The sequence below is a fragment of the Clarias gariepinus genome, chromosome 8 (assembly GCF_024256425.1).
Source record: "Clarias gariepinus isolate MV-2021 ecotype Netherlands chromosome 8, CGAR_prim_01v2, whole genome shotgun sequence".
NCBI lineage: Eukaryota > Metazoa > Chordata > Actinopteri > Siluriformes > Clariidae > Clarias > Clarias gariepinus.
The window spans coordinates 22,959,643-22,978,069 of record NC_071107.1 but is presented as its reverse complement, the minus strand read 5'-3'; the positions used below and the strand labels follow the sequence as shown (position 1 = coordinate 22,978,069).

The 18,427-nt window shown below is 37.0% G+C and overlaps 1 protein-coding gene across 4 annotated transcripts; it reads left to right on the top strand.

Annotated features, from left to right (window-relative positions):
* The first annotated feature begins 1,061 nt into the window (after positions 1 to 1,061).
* On the top strand, positions 1,062 to 17,139 carry sufu (suppressor of fused homolog (Drosophila)). Of its 4 annotated transcripts, none has more exons than XM_053502134.1 (13): positions 1,062 to 1,423; positions 1,734 to 1,868; positions 2,061 to 2,197; positions 4,222 to 4,364; positions 5,640 to 5,725; positions 5,988 to 6,060; positions 10,103 to 10,256; positions 10,429 to 10,531; positions 12,993 to 13,031; positions 14,670 to 14,804; positions 15,270 to 15,408; positions 15,492 to 15,560; positions 15,641 to 17,139. In XM_053502134.1, the coding sequence occupies exons 1-13, from the start codon at positions 1,272 to 1,274 to the stop codon at positions 15,728 to 15,730; spliced, it is 1,455 nt and encodes a 484-aa protein (XP_053358109.1). In that variant the 5' UTR covers positions 1,062 to 1,271; the 3' UTR covers positions 15,731 to 17,139. The 4 variants fall into 4 exon arrangements, with proteins under 4 accessions (XP_053358109.1, XP_053358108.1, XP_053358111.1 ...); XM_053502133.1 differs by having other exon boundaries at positions 10,100 to 10,256; XM_053502136.1 differs by lacking the exon at positions 12,993 to 13,031.
* The last annotated feature ends 1,288 nt before the right edge of the window (positions 17,140 to 18,427 follow it).

Genomic DNA, 18,427 nt, shown 5'->3' with positions numbered 1-18,427 from the left:
TATTGTAGTGGACAATAGATGGGATGTTGGATGTGGTTAACCTGGCTGAATTAAAAGTCAGAAACAGTACAGAACATAGATCAGTTAAGAGCCGTGAATGTAAACATGCATATGTGAAAAATATGTAAAGTTGGGCATACACAGCAACAGAAATGTACATTGTGTGACTATAATATTTCATAAATCTCAAAAGGCAGCATAAAAGAGATTGACCATCAATGGTGTGATTACAACAGGCCAAGCTAAACTGCTTCAAATCACTCAACAGACCGTTGTGTTTCAATACATCACCATTAAACTCATAAGGGAGTGAGTAAAATATATGAAATAAATAAATAATGAATGAACAAAATTCCTGTGTAGTTACCCACTTCCCAGTCACATGAAAAGTTTCAGAATAAGTTAAGTTTCATCCGTCGTCAGTCAGAAAGTTCATAAATGGCTCATATATCCAAGTGCCCAGTAAACAAACCTGTTGGTTTAATATAAATCAGTTGCACTTTCTGGTTATGTCACAGACTAATGTATTAAACATTTTGTTCACTGATTATGCAGGCATAGGCGACATAGGCCTACGATGATAAACCACAGTTTCCCAGTCCTCATGTCCTGTACATGTGAGTTTTGGGTAGACCCAGATTAGGTTGGAAACTTTTGATTTAAAAACCTTTTCGCTATGAGTTATTGGATAAAGTCATTCTGTCGTTAATACTCTGCCAGGTATTTCTTCTTAAATTATTCTGGATTTGTTTAATAAAAAGAAACGTAACCAAGTAATAACTACACTCTGTAACCAAACAGTAGGTGGCGCCTGTTTGTGATAAAGATAAACAGCTATTAAATCAAACACAAGCAGGCAAACACAAGTATTAAAAGTGGTGTGTTTAAACAGGTTTGAATTTAGTCACTCATTATGAGATCTACAAATGAGCAAAGTCTAAATAATACATTATATATATCATTGCTGGAGACCAGTCCGGCCATCCCACGTTTATACGCTACCCAATCACGGTGCGTTTCTTTGGCAAACAACGCCTGTTCTGATTGGACAGAACGAGTGTCAGTCAAAGGAAGAGGCCCCGCCTCCCGCTGACCCCGCAAACCCTGGGGGAGACGAGTGTACAGGGTTTATTTGTATATTGCTGGAAAAACTACATATATTTACGCTAGGATAATCACTTGAAAGAGTTTTTGTTACTTTTGTGAAGGCAGCATCAGGATTTCGGTATTTTTGGAGGACTTTAAATTCTTTTCGGCTGCCGTGGTGAAGGATGGATGAAATGCGGCCTAGCGGCGGAGCGGCTGGCCACCTCGGGCTCGCCTCGCTCTTTCCGCCGGGTCTGCAGGCCATCTACGCGGAGTGTCGGCGCTTGTATCCCGAGCAGCCAAACCCGCTACAAGTCACTGCCATAGTTAAGTACTGGTAAGCATCTCTGACGTGCAGATTTTACACTTTGCCAAAACATGTTCATGAAAATAATGTGTGATAAATAAACATGCTGTATATGTAGAAATATTTTGAGTTTTGTTTAATAGAGCTAGCCAGGGCTAGCAGGCTATGTTACATCCGAAAAGTTGGCTTTAAACTTAAATGTTTAAACTTAAAGTCTCTCGACTTGTTTATCTACTTGTACACTAGTGTAAGAAAGGGTATGTGTTGTTCAGGGCACTTCAGATGGCTGCACACGTTTGTTTGGTTAGCCTTGTTTTACCCTTTCATTATGTAAACACAGGTTAGGGGGGCCGGATCCCCTGGACTACATCAGCATGTACAGGAACGTGGGATGTCCTGCTCTGGATGTACAGGAACACTGGCACTATGTGAGTCTCGGCCTCAGTGATCTGTACGGAGACAACAGAGTCCACGAGTGAGTGTTATAACCTCATCTACTTTGCTAAGCATGTAGATAAGTGACAGCAGACTGGTTAAAATGGTCAAATAACAAAAAGTTTCATAACCATGAGTCAGGTTGAGCGTACATAAATGCATTTAGTTATATTTCGTTACAACTTTGCATTCAGTGTGCCGGTTTAAAAATGCAAGACATTTCTTTTCCTAGATTCACTGGTCATGAAGGTCCAAGTGGATTTGGTTTTGAGCTTACATTTCGACTAAAGAGGGAACCCGGGGAGACGGCACCGCCCACCTGGCCAGCTGAGCTTATGCAAGGTTTGGCTCGATACGTCTTTCAGTCAGGTAAGACACAGTTTTAATCCCGTATGGCTTTGCACTGCCTGCAATCATTTTTTCATTTTCCTTGTAACCATACTGTGACCAGCACCAAACCTGAGTGAAGAAGGGGTAACATCTAGTGTCTTCTGTAACGCATATAGACAATCAACATTGAAAGATATCTTAAGGAGGACTTTCTATGACTCTTACAAAAGCTCTGCAGTGTTTGCTTGTTGAGAAGCAAACAGTTGTTTGATTTTCTTTTTTTTTTCTAAATTAAAAAATGCACCATATGACAATCTTTTAAATAGATGGCTGAGGAATTACATTTTCTTTACCTTTAGAGCCTTTAGAAGCTATGTAGGTTTGATCTTAAAGAAACAGAAATGTCAGTTTTAATGGAAATTAACCAGATGTATTTCAGATTCACGTGAACCCGAATCGATTTGCATCTGTTTAAGTTACAGATCGTTTCCTGTTATTATGACTGGCCTCGTTATTACCTGTTCATTAATATTAAAAAGCAATTTGGTCAGCTTCAAATGCCCTGTCATAGCCAGTAAGAGTAATGTTTAAACCTTCTTTACAAGATTTATCTCATCACTTGTTCTGTTCTTGTATATTGGGGAGGCTTTTGTTTGAGGATGGAGTCATGCTTATACTTGAGTGGTCTGTAGGAAATATATTTCTAAATCGGTGCCCCCAAACAGAAGATGTTTTTTTTTTTTTTTTTTTTTTTAATACTTTTATTTTTTTAATAATCTCACTTCTCGGTGTCATAGTGAAATTTAGTTTTTTTTAGATTCTAACGGAACAAACTAACCATACTTTGGTTCCTTGATGAACACACATCAGTTTACATTTATTGGTTAAATATAACATTTTTACATTGCTTGTAAAGGGCACTTTGTATTTGAAAATAGGATGGTTTAACTTTTCTTTTTTTAATTCCTTTATTTTTCAGAAATTTGGCATTTTTAATTCAGGCATTTTTTCAACATAAAAATAAACATGTTTACCACAACTCAAAGTTGTTTATTAACAGTTCACATGTCACAAGAGCTAGCTCAAAGTTCACATACATTAAAATAATTGAGTTAACCTTCGTAGCTGATGATTTTTCAAGTAAATATACAGTCCCTAAAATGATCTAATTCACATTTTATCTCTTAGGGTTTTTCCCCTGAGTCACCCTGAGCAGTACACTGTGTGTCATTCTGATCCTCTTTGGTTTTTCTTCTCTGACTAGTCTTGACGAGTGAGAGCGAGAGCGAGAAGCCAGAATTGAATTGGAAACCTTCATATTACCAGCAGGCTGCTGTATTGAGTCTCTAATTGACTACAGTTCAGCTTTCGATTTTGCCAAGTTAGCTCTCTCTGGTCATCAGCTAAAGCAACATTAAAAAAAATATCTAAAGTTACTTGAGGATTCCAGTTGAAGTCATTGGCAGCACACCTGATCTAGTAGCAGTATATTTAGTAAATAACCATGTACATGTTGGCCAAGTTGGTAACCATTTGTTTGCTAAACATTACCTGCTGAAATTCCAGTCATAGTGCTTTCCTTAGTAATATAGGAGGGAAATCCAGTGGTGGAAAATTTGAAGGATGTTTTATTACGTTATGCAAACTTACATGCTGAGAGGAAGAAGGCTGTGGTTTGTTCCTCATGCAGTCAAACATGGAGCAGCTTTGTTGTTGAACCTGTCCTTTTTGTATATATTGCATTGCTTGTGCACAGATAATAAAAGTATTAAAGATTAGTACCGAGACGTATTGATAATCAAGTACAAGTTGCTGAAATCTTCAGATTATGAGTAGATAATGTGCAATGCAAAGAGATTTCCTTTAACAGTACTTACACCCAGTACACTTGATCAACCTTTATAGTGCATGTAATTAGTGCTTAGTAATAAATTACCTTTATGAAAAAAACCTTGTGCATATTACCCGTTTTATTATTTTTGGTTGAAATGTCTTGTGGATAAATGTTTGAACGTGATCCAAACCATTTAAACATGTTGTCTTTTTTTTTTTTTTTTGTGCAGAAAACACATTCTGTAGTGGTGACCACATTTCATGGCATAGCCCACTAGACAACAGCGAATCCCGAATCCAGCACATGCTGCTCACAGAGGACCCCCAGATGCAGCCTGTACAAACCCCCTTTGGGGTGGTTAGCTTCCTTCAAGTAAGACACAACAGATCTCATTTGACCTCTCATTGTTCTCGCATACTATTGCTATTGCATTATGTTCATAAGAGTTCAGTGTAAGAATATGCTGCAAAAATTATTTTAGTATTCTAAAAGACGATAACTCTTACACAGCCCTTCCCCCAAATGTATTGTCAAAAATGTGGTGATAAATCTTTCTCTCTCTCTTGCTCTCTCTCTTTTTTATGTGGGAGAGGGTCAAAAATTATCTGCACTACATTTATATTACAGGTTCTGCTGGCTGCCTTGTCTTTTCAGCGCTTTCTGTTCTAAGCTATTGTTTCCCTAGTCACTGCTGTGTGTAGGTGTGAACATTTTATGTTTTTGTGGTCTGAGGTTGTACCTGGTGCCCAAACAACTCATGGAAAAAAATAAATACATTTATCAATACTCCAGGGAGAAAATCGTTACTGGTGACGAGACGTGGATTCATCACTGCAAATCTGAAAGTGAACTGTAAAGTATAGAATAAAAACATCCTCAAGTTAACCATCACCTGGAAAATTGATGCTTACAGTTTTCTGGGACTTTTAAAAGCCAGGATTAGAACATTATTAGGACAAAGGTTCAACAGTCATCAGGGCATTGTGATCTTGCACGACAATGCACGTATGTACACTTCTGCCCACACTGTCGACACGCTGCAGAAACTTTGTCTTGAGGTGTTTAAGCATTCTCTCCATAGTCCTGATCTCTTTTCATTAAATGTTTGCCCCCCTGAAAGCAGGACGAAGATTCACTTCTGATGAAGAAGTGAGGACAGCATTGCATATATGGCTTGCAGCCCAGCCTAAGATATTTTTTAATGAGCGAAGCTTGTTGACAGATGCACAAAGTGTATTAAAAGCAAGGAGGTTATGCTGATAAATGATGCATTTGTTTTTTCTAAAAGTTAAAAATTAAAAATTAATTCTACAGCCAGAGTGCAGATAATTTTTGACAAAGCCTATTTTTGGCTTGGTTGATTATTTATAAGGGATTAATAAAGGTGTTAAACTTGCTTTAAGAGAGGCAGCTTTTTTTTTTATAATCCAACCACTTTATTACTGCAGGATATTTCTCATGTAACACAATTTATTTATTTATTTATTACCAGTAACTGTTCTGTTCACTATGGAAAATCCAGAGGCAGGAACTGCATATACAAAGTGATGATGTACCCTGCAATGGAGACCAGTCCATGTACTATTACATTTTATCTAAATATTTTGATGTAGGTGTATTAATTGTGGGTTTTTTTGGTCTTTGAAGATAGTGGGGGTGTGCACAGAAGAGCTCCAGGCAGCACAACAGTGGAATGGTCAGGGCATTTTGGACCTGCTGCGTGGCGTGCGTGTGTGAGTATTACTTAACAACCTGATTTACTGTAACGTAAGGACACCTTGTTTTTAATGGGTACTGGATTGCCTTGTTCCTTGTTTTACGTTGTGGATAAATGTTGTAAATATTGTTTTTCTGGTTAGTTTTTAGACATCATCTTTCTGTTTACAATGTTTTTTCTTTCCTTTGGTTATTTGCGTCACTGACCCTGACATGCTTTGTTTTACCTTCCTTTTTCATTAACCGTGTGTAAATGTGCTTCTCCTGCTGTATTTGCAGTGCTGGAGGTCCATGGTTAATAACTGACATGAGGAGAGGGGAGACTATATTTGACATTGATCCTCACATACAAGTAAGGCTTTATTTTGTTAATCAGCACATTTTAATTTTTACAATTCTTTCTGTTTTTTATTTTTTACAGTTGATATTTGATTAGATTTTCAAAATATTCTACTGAAAAAAGAACACTTTACTGGCAATATATTATGACATGATTGATTTGCCAGGCCTATGAGCTTTTCCATGCTGATTAATAACTAAAATAAGTTTCTTTTTAATTAAAGGCATAAATAAAAGTTAGTTTTTTTGCTCTGTGTGCAGTTTGAACTTCCTTACTAACTTGTATTACTTAAATAGTTTAGGTGGTAAATAAGAGATGTTTTCAGTTGAATCGTGGTGGTGATTACTGTCCCATTCTTGCTGCCTCTGACCACGTGTCACTGGAACATCTAGGTTTCAGGAACTTTGTTCTCATGAGAGATGAAAGAGTATGTGTGTGTGTGTGTGTGTGTGTGTGTGTGTGTGTGTGTGTGTGTGTGTGTGTGTGTGTAAGAATTATTAAAAAATATTATTAAAGAAAATTATTTTACTTTGGTTGAACATAAACATTTAAATGCTTCTACCAGTGAAAAAAGCATGACTATGCCCATAAGAGACAAAATGTAATTATTTATGGCAAAAAAAAAAAAAAGTGCTTCTTAGATGCTTCTTAGACCTCATTTGAAGCTTGTCAGTTCATAGGGGTGTGTAGAATTTGGTTATTGCTAGGGATTGTTGCACATTAGCACTGCCAGCAAGCATGACTTAAACAGTGCTGTTAGTGTCTTTTGGTATTTTGGCATTTGAGTTCTGGTTGGAGTTGGAAGTACTTTCTGCATTAGGGGTATCATCTCTATACACTGCCTGGTCAAAAAAGTTACACAATCTATTATTTCTTTGGAACACCTTTGGCTTTAATTAGGGCACACATTTGCTGTGGAATTGTTACGATAAGCACATGCAATGTCATAACATTTATGTCCATCCAGAGTCTCCTTAATTTCTCTCCAAGAGCTTGTATTGACTTGTGCGTAAAGTCTTCTCTAGCACATCTGAAGGATTTTCAATGGGGTTAAGGTCTGAACTCTGTGGTGGCCAATCCAGGTGTGAAAAGATGTCTCATGCTTCCTGAGACACTTTTTCACAATTTGAGTCTGAATTGCATCTTAGACCTTTCCTGTGCCTCAGGGGAGAGGAAAACCTTTTCATTCAGTATATTCAGGTCATATATTCAGGTCATCAATAAACTTATATAAAATTTTGGGGGTTCATGACATTGCTAAACCTATACCTGACCAACAAAAGCAACCCCAGACACGAATAACATTGCCTCCACAGGGCTTGTACACTGGGCACTTTGTATGATCATACTTTGTATGACCTGCTCGCCTCATCCCACCATCTCTCAGGGATCGAGGGCGGCATTCATCCAGGCTCTTTTCTGTTCTGGCACCTAGATGGTGGAATGAACTTCCTCTAGATGTCCGTACATCAGAGACTTTGACTATCTTTAAACGACGACTCAAGACGCATCTGTTTCTCCAGTACTTGGACTAACCCCCCCCCCCCCCGAAAAAAAAAAAAAAAAAAAACCCCTTAGTTGTGTTGGACTAATGGTACTTAGTTATTAACCTAGTTAACCCAGTGTAAGTATGTATCCAATGTTGTAAACATTAAAGCACTTTTTGTAAGTCGCTCTGGATAAGAGCGTCTGCCAAATGCCTAAATGTAAATGTAAATGTATGATGGCTTTATGCACTCTCCTTTGTAGCCAAAGTACAATATTTATGATTCGTACCAAATAGATTCATTTATTTCTAATTGGCCTCCCTGAGTGTTTTTCTTATGACCACACAGCTGTTTAGTCCTAATCATTCTCACATTGTGTCTTTTAAAATGTTCTGACTTGTAAGTATTTTCTGTGTGTGTATAATCTCATTAACTAATACTTGCATTGGTATCTTAATCAGGCATAATTAAAAATAACAAGTCAATAACCACAATAGAATATTGCTGCCATTTGTCAGATATTCTGCACATTTACATTTAGGCATTTAGCAGACGCTCTTATCCAGAGCGACTTACATTTTTATCTCATTACACATCTGAGCAGTTGAGGGTTAAGGGCCTTGCTCAAGGGCCCAACAGTGGCAATTTGGTGGTTGTGAGGTTTGAACCTGGGATCTTCCGAACCGTAGTCCAATGCCTTAACCACTGAGCTACCCCTTAACCACTGCACAATTTCACACAACTATGTTATTACCTGCTTGCCATAATTTTTTTTGAAGACCTAGACTACATTTTAAACCCTGATTATTTTATTTCCAACTAATCAGTTTTAAAGTGAAGAACCCACAGTCTGTTTCTCTGTCTGCAACATGCTGAATTCATTTTCATTGTTGGACCTTCTCATTTTTCACATGATTAAACATAGTGGACAGGTATGTATTGTTTAGTGTGCCCTTTCAGAGTGATTGTTTAAACAGTTAATAGATCTGAACGTCTAGATTTGGTTTGAATTTGGTTTTACCTGTGAAGACAGCATTTGTTGTTGTAAAGAATAAAACCAACATGAGAAAGTACTGTGTGTCTGGGAGAGAAGCAAGCCATTTTGAGGCTGACTAAAGAGGGGAATTCAATCAGTCATTGCACAATAATATGGCAAAACCCAGAAAATAAGCAGACACTGTGGTCAGCCAAGCAAAACAAGAGCAATTGATGACATGGTGAGAACTGTAAAGGAAAGCATTAGTCAGTGACTTCACCAACAACCTTCACAGGGCAGAGGTGACGTTACCATAATTCACCATTCTGAGAACAGAAATATAGAGGTCAGACTACAAGATGCAAATCATACATCAGCAGCAAGAAAGGATGACCAGATTAAACTTTAGTTAGGAAATACAGTAATGAACCACAAAACCAAGATTAACCTCTGTCAAAGTGATGGAAAGGCCAAAGTGTTGAGAAAGAAAGAATCTGCTAATTATTTAGTGTCTTGATTTTGGCTGGCATGGCTGCTTCCACAATTTGCTCACAAGTTGGCTCACAAATCTGTATTGAAATCTTGGCTGATTAACAAAGGAATGCATCCCAATTTTTTCAGTTTTAGCCAATCAAGCTAGTCATGTTGTAAAAAAGATACGGGACATGGTCACCACTATTGAAACAGACGGGCTCACAGTATAAGTGCTGTTGCAAGGAGTTTATCAATCAGAAGATTTTAATTTAACATTTGTTAAATGTTTACGTTTGGGACATTCTAAAACTGCACTATCCATTTTCTCTAACCTATTTGCCCTGCTTAGAACTTACTCTTTCCATAATATCTTTGTTTCGTGCATTGGAGTACCCGAAACCAGTCTTAAAAAATGTCTTGTCTGTATAAAATGTGTGCAGTTATGTGCCAGATTATAAACCACATATTTTGACTACGTATTGCCTGTGCATCACACTGTGGGCGCATCTTAAATTAACCGCTAGTTTCTAGATATTTTCTTAGATATTTACCTAAAGTTTAACCTGCACCATAAGTAAAATCACAATGTTAATTTAATTTGATGTAATGAATGTCTACTTTAAAATAAGCTACTAATAAGCTACTTGCTCAATGGAAACACCTGGGATTAGCTAATATGTTCACCATTGAAATAACAGCACTGAAGTGGTATAAGTTAATTTTTATGCGATAGAGTTGTTTTAAGTTGTTTTATCATCTTTTTCGATTTCTCATCTGTGATTCCCTTTCCGATTCCCGAACAGGGAGTGTATTTGTTTGACAACAAGAGAAGTACAACTTAGTATAAACAAGGCTTAAGACACTGACACTTATAAAATGTTATTTCTTTGTATTAATAAAGTAAGGCAGAGAGTTCTGCTGTACAGAAAGACAAGCAGACATGTATGTGGGCTTTAACTTGAAATAATATCACTGATTAAATTAAAGCTGATCTGATTACTTTTAGCTGATTAATTTTAATTTACTTTTGCTTCTGTGATCAAACATTCTTTTTGTCCACCCATCTCTTTTTGACCTGTTGTGCTATGTCCATGTGATTCTTTTTAAATCCAAGCAGGAGAGGGTGGATAAAGGCATTGAAACGGACGGCTCTAACCTGAGTGGGGTCAGTGCCAAGTGTGCATGGGATGACCTGAGCCGACCTCCCGAGGATGAGGACGACACCCGGAGCATCTGCATTGGATCTCAGCCACGCAGGCTGTCTGAGAAAGGTGAGCGATTTCATATATGGCAGTCTAACATGATCTATAAAATTATTACTAATCTGTAAATGTAATACAGTCATGTAATACTCATAATGCAAAACACATTGTTTTGTATTTGACTAAATGACGATACACTTTCAGAATGGGTAACGGGTTTGTTTTTGGATTTCATTTGCAGACACCGAACAGATAAGAGAAGCCCTGAGGAAAGGACTGGAGATAAACAGCAAGGCAGTCTTGCCCCCTATTCACGGTCAGAGACACCATCAAGACCGGCCATTGTAAGTAATTTTAAACACTGAATTTTGAGAAACTGGTTGATACTTTGAGAAACTATAGTTGATGATTAGTGTAGGTGTGGAGTTGTGGCTGGTTGTTCTTCCAGTTAATATATCAGACTGATGGTAAGGAAAAAGGGTAGTCTTGGTGGATCCAGAACCTTATTTCCGATTTCCACTTTTTCATTTATGTCCAGTGAAAGCATCAGGGGACTTTGCCTAAAGGTCATGTTCTAAAAAAAAAAAAAAAAAAAAAAAATCGCCCTAAATATTAGTGAATATGATCATCCTAGAAGCAAAATGTATATTATGACTTAATTTTAATATTTAACTAGTATCAAAATAAGCAAAAAAAACTATTTTAGCCATTTGCTGTTATCTTAAAGTGGCTAATGATCACAATACTCAAGTTAATTAAAATCCTGATAAAATTAATTTATGGGTTACTTGATAACTTGGCTGCTGGCAGTTGTATGTTGATTTCAGCTAACTAGTTTGACACAAGTTTTAGCCTGTGTTTCCCACATATTCCAAGATATGACTGCTTCCACTGAAATTCCTTGTTGATTTACAGCAGTGTTGTTAGTCAGCTGTCATCATATGCTGTTAAGCCCAAAGATTCACTCATTTGATTTATTAGAGAAGCTGCAAGGATGCCTTGGGTGGTTTTATGGCATTTCTCAAAAAAGGTGCTTTCTTGTGCTACATTTATTTTATTATCCAGTGCTTGCAAGTTTAGCCTTCTTTTGTGTGTGATTTACTAGCCATGGTGCATTACTAATTATATCTAAGCTTGTAAATAAATAAAACTATGATATTTTTATGATGTTTTATTATCATATCATAATATTCTTTTTCCTCTTCTTATTATTATTATCATGGTGTTTAATCTGTTACTCATAATAATAATGTAGGTTAACCAGTTTCCAAAATTAGAGATGGCACTAGCCAATAACACTTAACTACACTTATATTTGTCATAAAAAAAAGAATCATAATTTGGATTTAAATAAAAAGTACTTAAGATCTTCTCATTTAAATACCTGTCATTTTTTCATTTCTGCCTCATTTCTGATATGGTATATCTATGTAGTAAAGCAGTATGATAGCCTGTAGTATAATAGTATCAGCGTATTTCTATATTAACTATTGACATACCGTGGATAAAGATACAGATCATAAGTATTTTCCACAATGATGTCAGGTGAGAAGTTTGGTGTAGTGCTACCAGAGAAACATGGCTTGTCTGATAAGCATTCACCTTGCTTTTAATACAAAGCCTTTGCTGAATAGTTCTTTAAACCTATCCTAACTGTTTCTTCTTTGTGTTGATGCTACTTGTGGGTAGCTGAGGTGTTTGACAGTCTATTTTCATCTCATTGATCTCAATGCAGTCATGCACAGTTCAACACTTTACCCAATAGGGGGTTGGGGTGATCTCAGCCTCCTATTGTGTTCCGCCCATCTTGTCCTGCTCACCTTGCCTCCTGGCCAAAAGTAGAGGTTCTGCGGTGTCTTTCTTTAGCCATGCCAAGCATTCACGCACTGCAGCAGTCTGTGTGATGCTTTGCATTTAAAGGATTTTTTTTCAGTTCTTGTTGTTGTTGCATTGTTTTAAACACAGTTGGAGTTGCCTAACACATCTCAATGTCAACTGTTCAAAGAAGATTATTGCATATTTTGGATGTCTTCAGTTACAATGTAGAAAGAAATTAAATTCAGGACATACTTTTTTTATTGTTTTCAACATTGTATATTAATATTTAAGACATTTTATTCATATTCATAACAAATATGAAATTATTTAGTTAATAAAGACATGTTAAATAACCCAGATTATGTTTTGTATTTTTGATGTGGTAGTCACCTGAAAAGGTTTTTCCATTCTTGCCATCCCTTTAATGTAAATAAATACATGTATTTACAGCTAAACATATGGTTCATACATTTTGGATTATATTGAAGCATTTTCTGCTGTTTGCATGAATGATTTTAACATTGTAGATATTTATCTGGAGTACTGTTTACAAAGCTGCTTAATGAAATCCTCTAGTGGTCTATCGTAGTTGCCAGTTCTACTCAGGAGCGCTCAGTGCATGATGGCAAAAAGCAACTTTCAGTGAGAGAAGCTTTACAAGCGTCAAAGACTGTAGGTACAGTAGGTTCCTTGTAGCATTCATGCAGAAAGCTTCCCCCACCTCTTCTTTTTTTTTTTTTTCTTTTTTTTTTTTTAATGAAGCTTACTAATGAGATGTGACATGAACAGTCAGACCTTAAATATCGTAATGCTTTGTGAGGTGCTGAAAGCATTTCTTCCCCTGAAAAAAAAAATGTGGTAATGGTTGTCTCTGTTCTTAGTGCCTTGTTTTTAAAAAATGGAAATTGATTTTTCCTCTCGACAGTAATGGTAACTGCATTAATTTCTCTTCGCTGTGGTACGAATTCACCCCTAATTTCTCTTTAGACAATCAGTCGGACATTTGCAGAGCAAGCAGAACTCAAGGTAAGAGCCAACCAATAGAAAAAGTAAAAAAACAAAAACAAAAACATGCTGACTCCTGAACAAAATGTTCCCTATTGAAGTTTTTTTTTTTTTTAATATATATATATATGTGCTTCAGTATTCACAGGTTATGTTTTGTTCCAAATCCATAGGTGTACACACCATGTAGTAATTTGTGAGGCACAGTGTGTGTGTGTGTGTGTGTGTGTATATATATATATATATATATATATATATATATATATATATATATATACACACATATACATACATACACACACAAATAAGTGGGTTGGTACGGCAGTGCTAGTTTTCCCTCACCATGACATCTGAGGTGCTTTGTAGAGGTTACCTTGGGTAACTGATGTCTGATAACAATAAGATCATAAAATGATGTCCGGGCAGTGGAAACAAATTAACTTTTAAAATGTTAAGTGCTCTATATGCGGTGGATTAATGTTTCTTGTTTAGTGATTTATAGTTTGCTTTATAGCCAATGTATCACTAGGATCATATACAATACCAGTCAAAAGTTTGAACATGCCATCTAATTTAATGGAACAATGCTGAAGGCATCCAAAATATGCAATCATCTCCTTTTGAGCAGGTGATATTGGGTGTGTCTGCTACTTATGCTCTTTAAAGCCTTTGTAACAGCTTTAATCTGATGTACACTTAATTGGTTATTTTTGAACTCCTAAATGAACTTCTCCTCTGCAGCAGAGAAATGTTTTGGTTTTGCTTTCCTGAGATGGTCCAGTTTCATCGTGGTGCCTGGGTTTTGCAAATAGATTTGAGAATACTGTTCTTGTTTCAGGACAGCTAAATGTCAAGTCTTTAAAAGAGCACTCGAATGTTTTTTACTTAATTACCTAATAGCATCATGGCGGTTAAATGATTAGCACTGCTGCCTTGCACCTCCAGGGTTCTCCCCATACTTGGTGCATTTCCTCTGGCTTCACCGGTTTCCTCCCACCGTCAAAAGATATGTCGATTAGGCTAATTGGTGTTTCCAAAAATGGCTGTATTGTAGTGTGTGAATGTGTGTGAACGTTGAACAGTCACAACAGTGGAACTCACCTCATTGGCCTCCACAGTCACTAGTTGGACTAAAAGGCTCCTAGATGAATGAATGGAATTATCTATTGCCATGTCATTTTATAGTTTTGACATCTTCAGAATTGTTCTAGAATGTAGAAAAATAAATCACTAAACAGAAACATTGAATTAGAAGGTGTGTCCAGGCTTTTAACTGATACTGTATATAATATCCTACTTAATCTTATTCATAGTTCGATTCATTAGTTTGTCACTGGTAAAATAACCTTTATAATAAAATTAAAGCTGTTTCTGAGCTAGGCTGCTTCTAATGTGGTTCAGAGTATACATATGTGTAGTTTCACACTGGCAGTTGATTGACTTGCTTCTGGGCCAATGTGTGAGTACTAATCAGTTTGTCTTATGGGTAAGAAAAAGGGACTGTTGCTTTATGCCTAGAGATCTTTTGAGCAGTCTATCTTTGTGACAGCAGAAAACAGGAGCAAATTAAATATGCAAAATTATTCATTTCTTCTCCCTTCATCTGTCTTTCTCTCTCTGTTTTGCCCCTGCTCTCGCCCCTCCTTCCACCCTCATCAGAAGCCGTAAGGACAGTCTGGAAAGTGAGAGCTCATCTGCTATTGTTCCTCATGAGCTGGTGAGGACTCGACAGCTGGAGAGTGTGCACCTCAAGTTCAATCAGGAGTCTGGAACTCTGCTCCCACTGTGCCTTAGGTAATCTACAGACTTTCTGGTCTTGCAGGCATGCTTTCTTTCCCATCTTATAGACTTATGCACAATAGTCCTGCAGTACAGTCAGTACGTTTGGGGCCCTTCCTCGTCCACATGGGAATATCTGTGTTGTAGGGAAGTGCACTTACTATTCACTACTTTATTTAGCATCCTGTTATTTTAAGATTTCCTTGATCCCTACAGTATTATTCTAAAAATAGCCTAGTTTTTAACAAGTTGCTGTTGTCCTTAGCCAGCAGATCTTTTAGACCAGTTCCAGTAGGCCCAATTGTTGGCCTTGAAATGTTTTACTGTAATATGCGGGTGTAATCTTATTTCGTTTAGATGAAATCAGGGGTCCATGCTTTTGTTAAAGCTTGAGGGCGATCTATAAGGATTTAATCTCTGTAGCAACCAAACCACCGTCATTACTAAATGAGCTTTTTGCCTCTTCTCGGTCTTTCACAGAGGTCGTCTGCTTCATGGGAGGCACTTCACATATAAAAGTATCAACGGAGACACGGCAATCACTTTTGTATCCACTGGAGTGGAGGGTGCATTTGCAACAGAAGAGCACCCCTATGCTGCTCATGGGCCTTGGCTCCAGGTAATGAATATACGGTACGGTGTTACATAGCTGAATGGCATGCTCATTGAACAGGTATAACAATGTATCCTTTTCTTATTTAGATCCTTTTAACCGAAGAGTTTGTAGAGCGCATGCTAGTCGACCTTCAGGATCTGAGTATTCGTGATGAGGTAGATATTCACTGCGCATAATGACCTGTTTTTAAAAGGAATTTATCAACCATTGTTCTTAAACATGTCCCGTTTTTCAGTCCAAGCTACCAAAGGAATACAGCTGGCCTGATAAGAAGCTGAAGATTTCTATCCTGCCAGATACAGTGTTTGACAGCCCGCTTCAATAAGACTGAGAAGCTGTGTCTTCCCCCACGTCTCTAGAGGAGGGCTGAGCTGCAGGGGCTCCACAGAGACTCATGCTTATACACAGTTGGAGGAAATGGACACGTAGACACTTGACTCCCTCTCAGACATCTGTTGGCACAAGCCACTGAATATGCGTTTTATCACCAAGTATTAACTCCATCATCGCATTTACTCTTCAGATGTTAATGTTGAATGCATTTTGGCCAAATACCCTCATGCCATTTATTTTTAAAAGTCTACCTGTGTGCCTGTAACTTGTATATAGAGAAGGTTTTTAAATAAGTTTTTGATTATCTGAGATGGTTGTACTGTTCAGTGTAGCTGTCTGGGGGGTGTATTAACCCAGACTGATATTTGCATCACGTTGAAGCATGACTTGCCTAAATTTTAACAAAAATACCTATTGACCTTATGGGAATGCAAACGGGCAAGAACTAACGGTTTGATTTTTACTTCTCCCTTTTTTTTCTTTTTTTTTTTAAATGAGGGCTGATAAAGGGCTGAATAAAAGCATGTTTACGCATTTTAATTGTTGGGCATAGCAAATTCATGGCCCTGCCAGATGTTCCCCAACCTTTTTTGTGCCACAAGAAAGCACTGATGTAAATCTGCATAGCAGTTTCTTTGAAAAGGGATACATTACTTTAAATGTTCTTGCAAAAGGTTTGATTATGCCAAAGGTCTGTTTTCTTAAAAATATAGTATTTCTAATGCTAGAAAGATATACTGCCAGTCTAAACGTTGCTGAATTTATTTTGTGAATTATTAGTAGTATTTCACTGCATTATTCAAAAACATGCATTAATCATTCACTAGGAAATGTTTGCTGTTAAAGCAAATATTTTACCAACAAAACTTTTAACAAACTGCTCATCATGAAATCAAGCTGTAATGACTCTACCTTTTATATCACAAGTTACTGGAGTGTTGAAATTGCTTTAAAATTAAATACACTAGTGCCTGTTTGAAAACTCTGATTAACACTATTTTGATGCAAGTTGCTACTCTATACCAAAGCCAGTATTTAATTTGCATCCTCATGTATTGGGAGATAAAGAGCCCTTTTTTTTTTTCTTTTCTTTTTTTTAAACTGTTTTTTTGTTTTTCTGTCCCCTGTTAAATTCTTTAACCATTTAAAGTGCAATGGTTAATGTTCCATGTTATGTTATGGATGTCAGCGTAAAGGTGTTTGTGGGGATGAGTAGGTTTAAAAACTGCAACCTTTTTTCTTTTTTTTTTAAACAGAATTTATTTTACACCATGAGGTTTTTTGTTGTTGTTTGTTTGTTTGATTTATGTAGTTTTGTCTTTTTTATATATATATTATTTCCAATCACTAAACTGCCTGTTTTTCTTACCATTGAATTACATTAAACTTTATTTACATGAATATTGTATATTCATTTTGGCATTCTAAGTTGTATTAAAAAAGAAAGAACCTTAAACCTAAACCTTTTTCTATGAAAAAAATTGAAGAGAATGTGCTACTTATTAAGAGCCATTTCCTTATTGTCTAGGAGGCTCAAACTCACATTTTGTGAATGTGACCAATGTCTGTGTCAGCACACAAGTGATGGTTTGAAGATGAATGCAGATTTTTACTAGCAGTAATATATATATATATATATATATATATATATATATATATATATATATATATATATAAATGTAGTGCCTGCCCTCCCTTATGGTTTAAAAGACAGTAAAAAAAAAAATGCTTCACCGATATTCCCCAAATCTCCAGGAACACCAAAAACAATAGACAATTAGTTACATGTAGTAGATTTCAGTGTATTGTAAGTTTTACTCCTATGTCTAGGAGCCAGTGTTCAAAATTGGTGTTTGATAAACAAAGGGTCAGGGCAAGATTTAATGGCAATGTAATAGTACACTCACCATCCATCTTAACATGTACACCTGTACATCTACTCATTTATGCACTTAGCCAATCAGCTTGTTGTGGGGCAACAGCACAATGCATGAATCATGCAGATACATGTCAAGAACTACTGTTAATGTTTATATCAGACATAAAAAGGAAGAAATTGTAATCTTAGCGACTTTAAACATGGTATGGTAGAGTCTTTTAGAAACTGATGATCACCTTGGGGTGGCATCCTGGACTAGGACTGTCCAGGATTGAGGGTTTTATTCTCTCCTCTAGTCTGTGTGTGTAAGTTGAGTTTGCATGTTCTCCCAGTGCTTGGTGGGCTTCCCTGGGTGCTCCAGTTTCATCCCACAGTCCAATGACATGCAGATTAGGTCACAAAAATTGCCCCTAGTGTGAGCGATGCATTGGCACCCTGTCCAGGGAGTACCAGACCTCATGTCCAAAATCTCCTGAGATAGGCCGCGGTCCACCACAACCCTGTAAAAGATAAGCAGTATTGAAGACGAATGAACAAGCTATCTAGGGTTTTCACACCCAAAAATCTTTTGAATTTATGTACAATTGTGTGGAAAAACATAGTGAGCAAGAGTAATGTGTCTAAATGCTTTGCTCTTAAGAGAATTCTAATGAAAATGGCCAGATTGGTTTGAGCTTCCAGGGAATCTATAGTAACTCAAATACTTGCCCTCTCCCGTGTAATGAGCAGAAGGGTGGGTCAGCATGCATAAGACCTTGAGGTGTAGGGGCTACACCAGCAAACCACACTGGGTTACACTTTTGTTAGTCA

What these genes read in the sequence shown, in the direction of transcription:
- sufu (XM_053502133.1), top strand. Translation starts at nt 1,272, where the DNA reads ATGGATGAAATGCGGCCTAGCGGCGGAGCGGCTGGCCACCTCGGGCTC. An exon ending in TCGATACGTCTTTCAGTCAG is followed by an intron (nt 2,198 to 4,221) that starts GTAAGACACAGT and finishes TTTTTTGTGCAG; the next exon opens with AAAACACATTCTGTAGTGGT. An exon ending in CTGCTCCCACTGTGCCTTAG is followed by an intron (nt 14,805 to 15,269) that starts GTAATCTACAGA and finishes GGTCTTTCACAG; the next exon opens with AGGTCGTCTGCTTCATGGGA.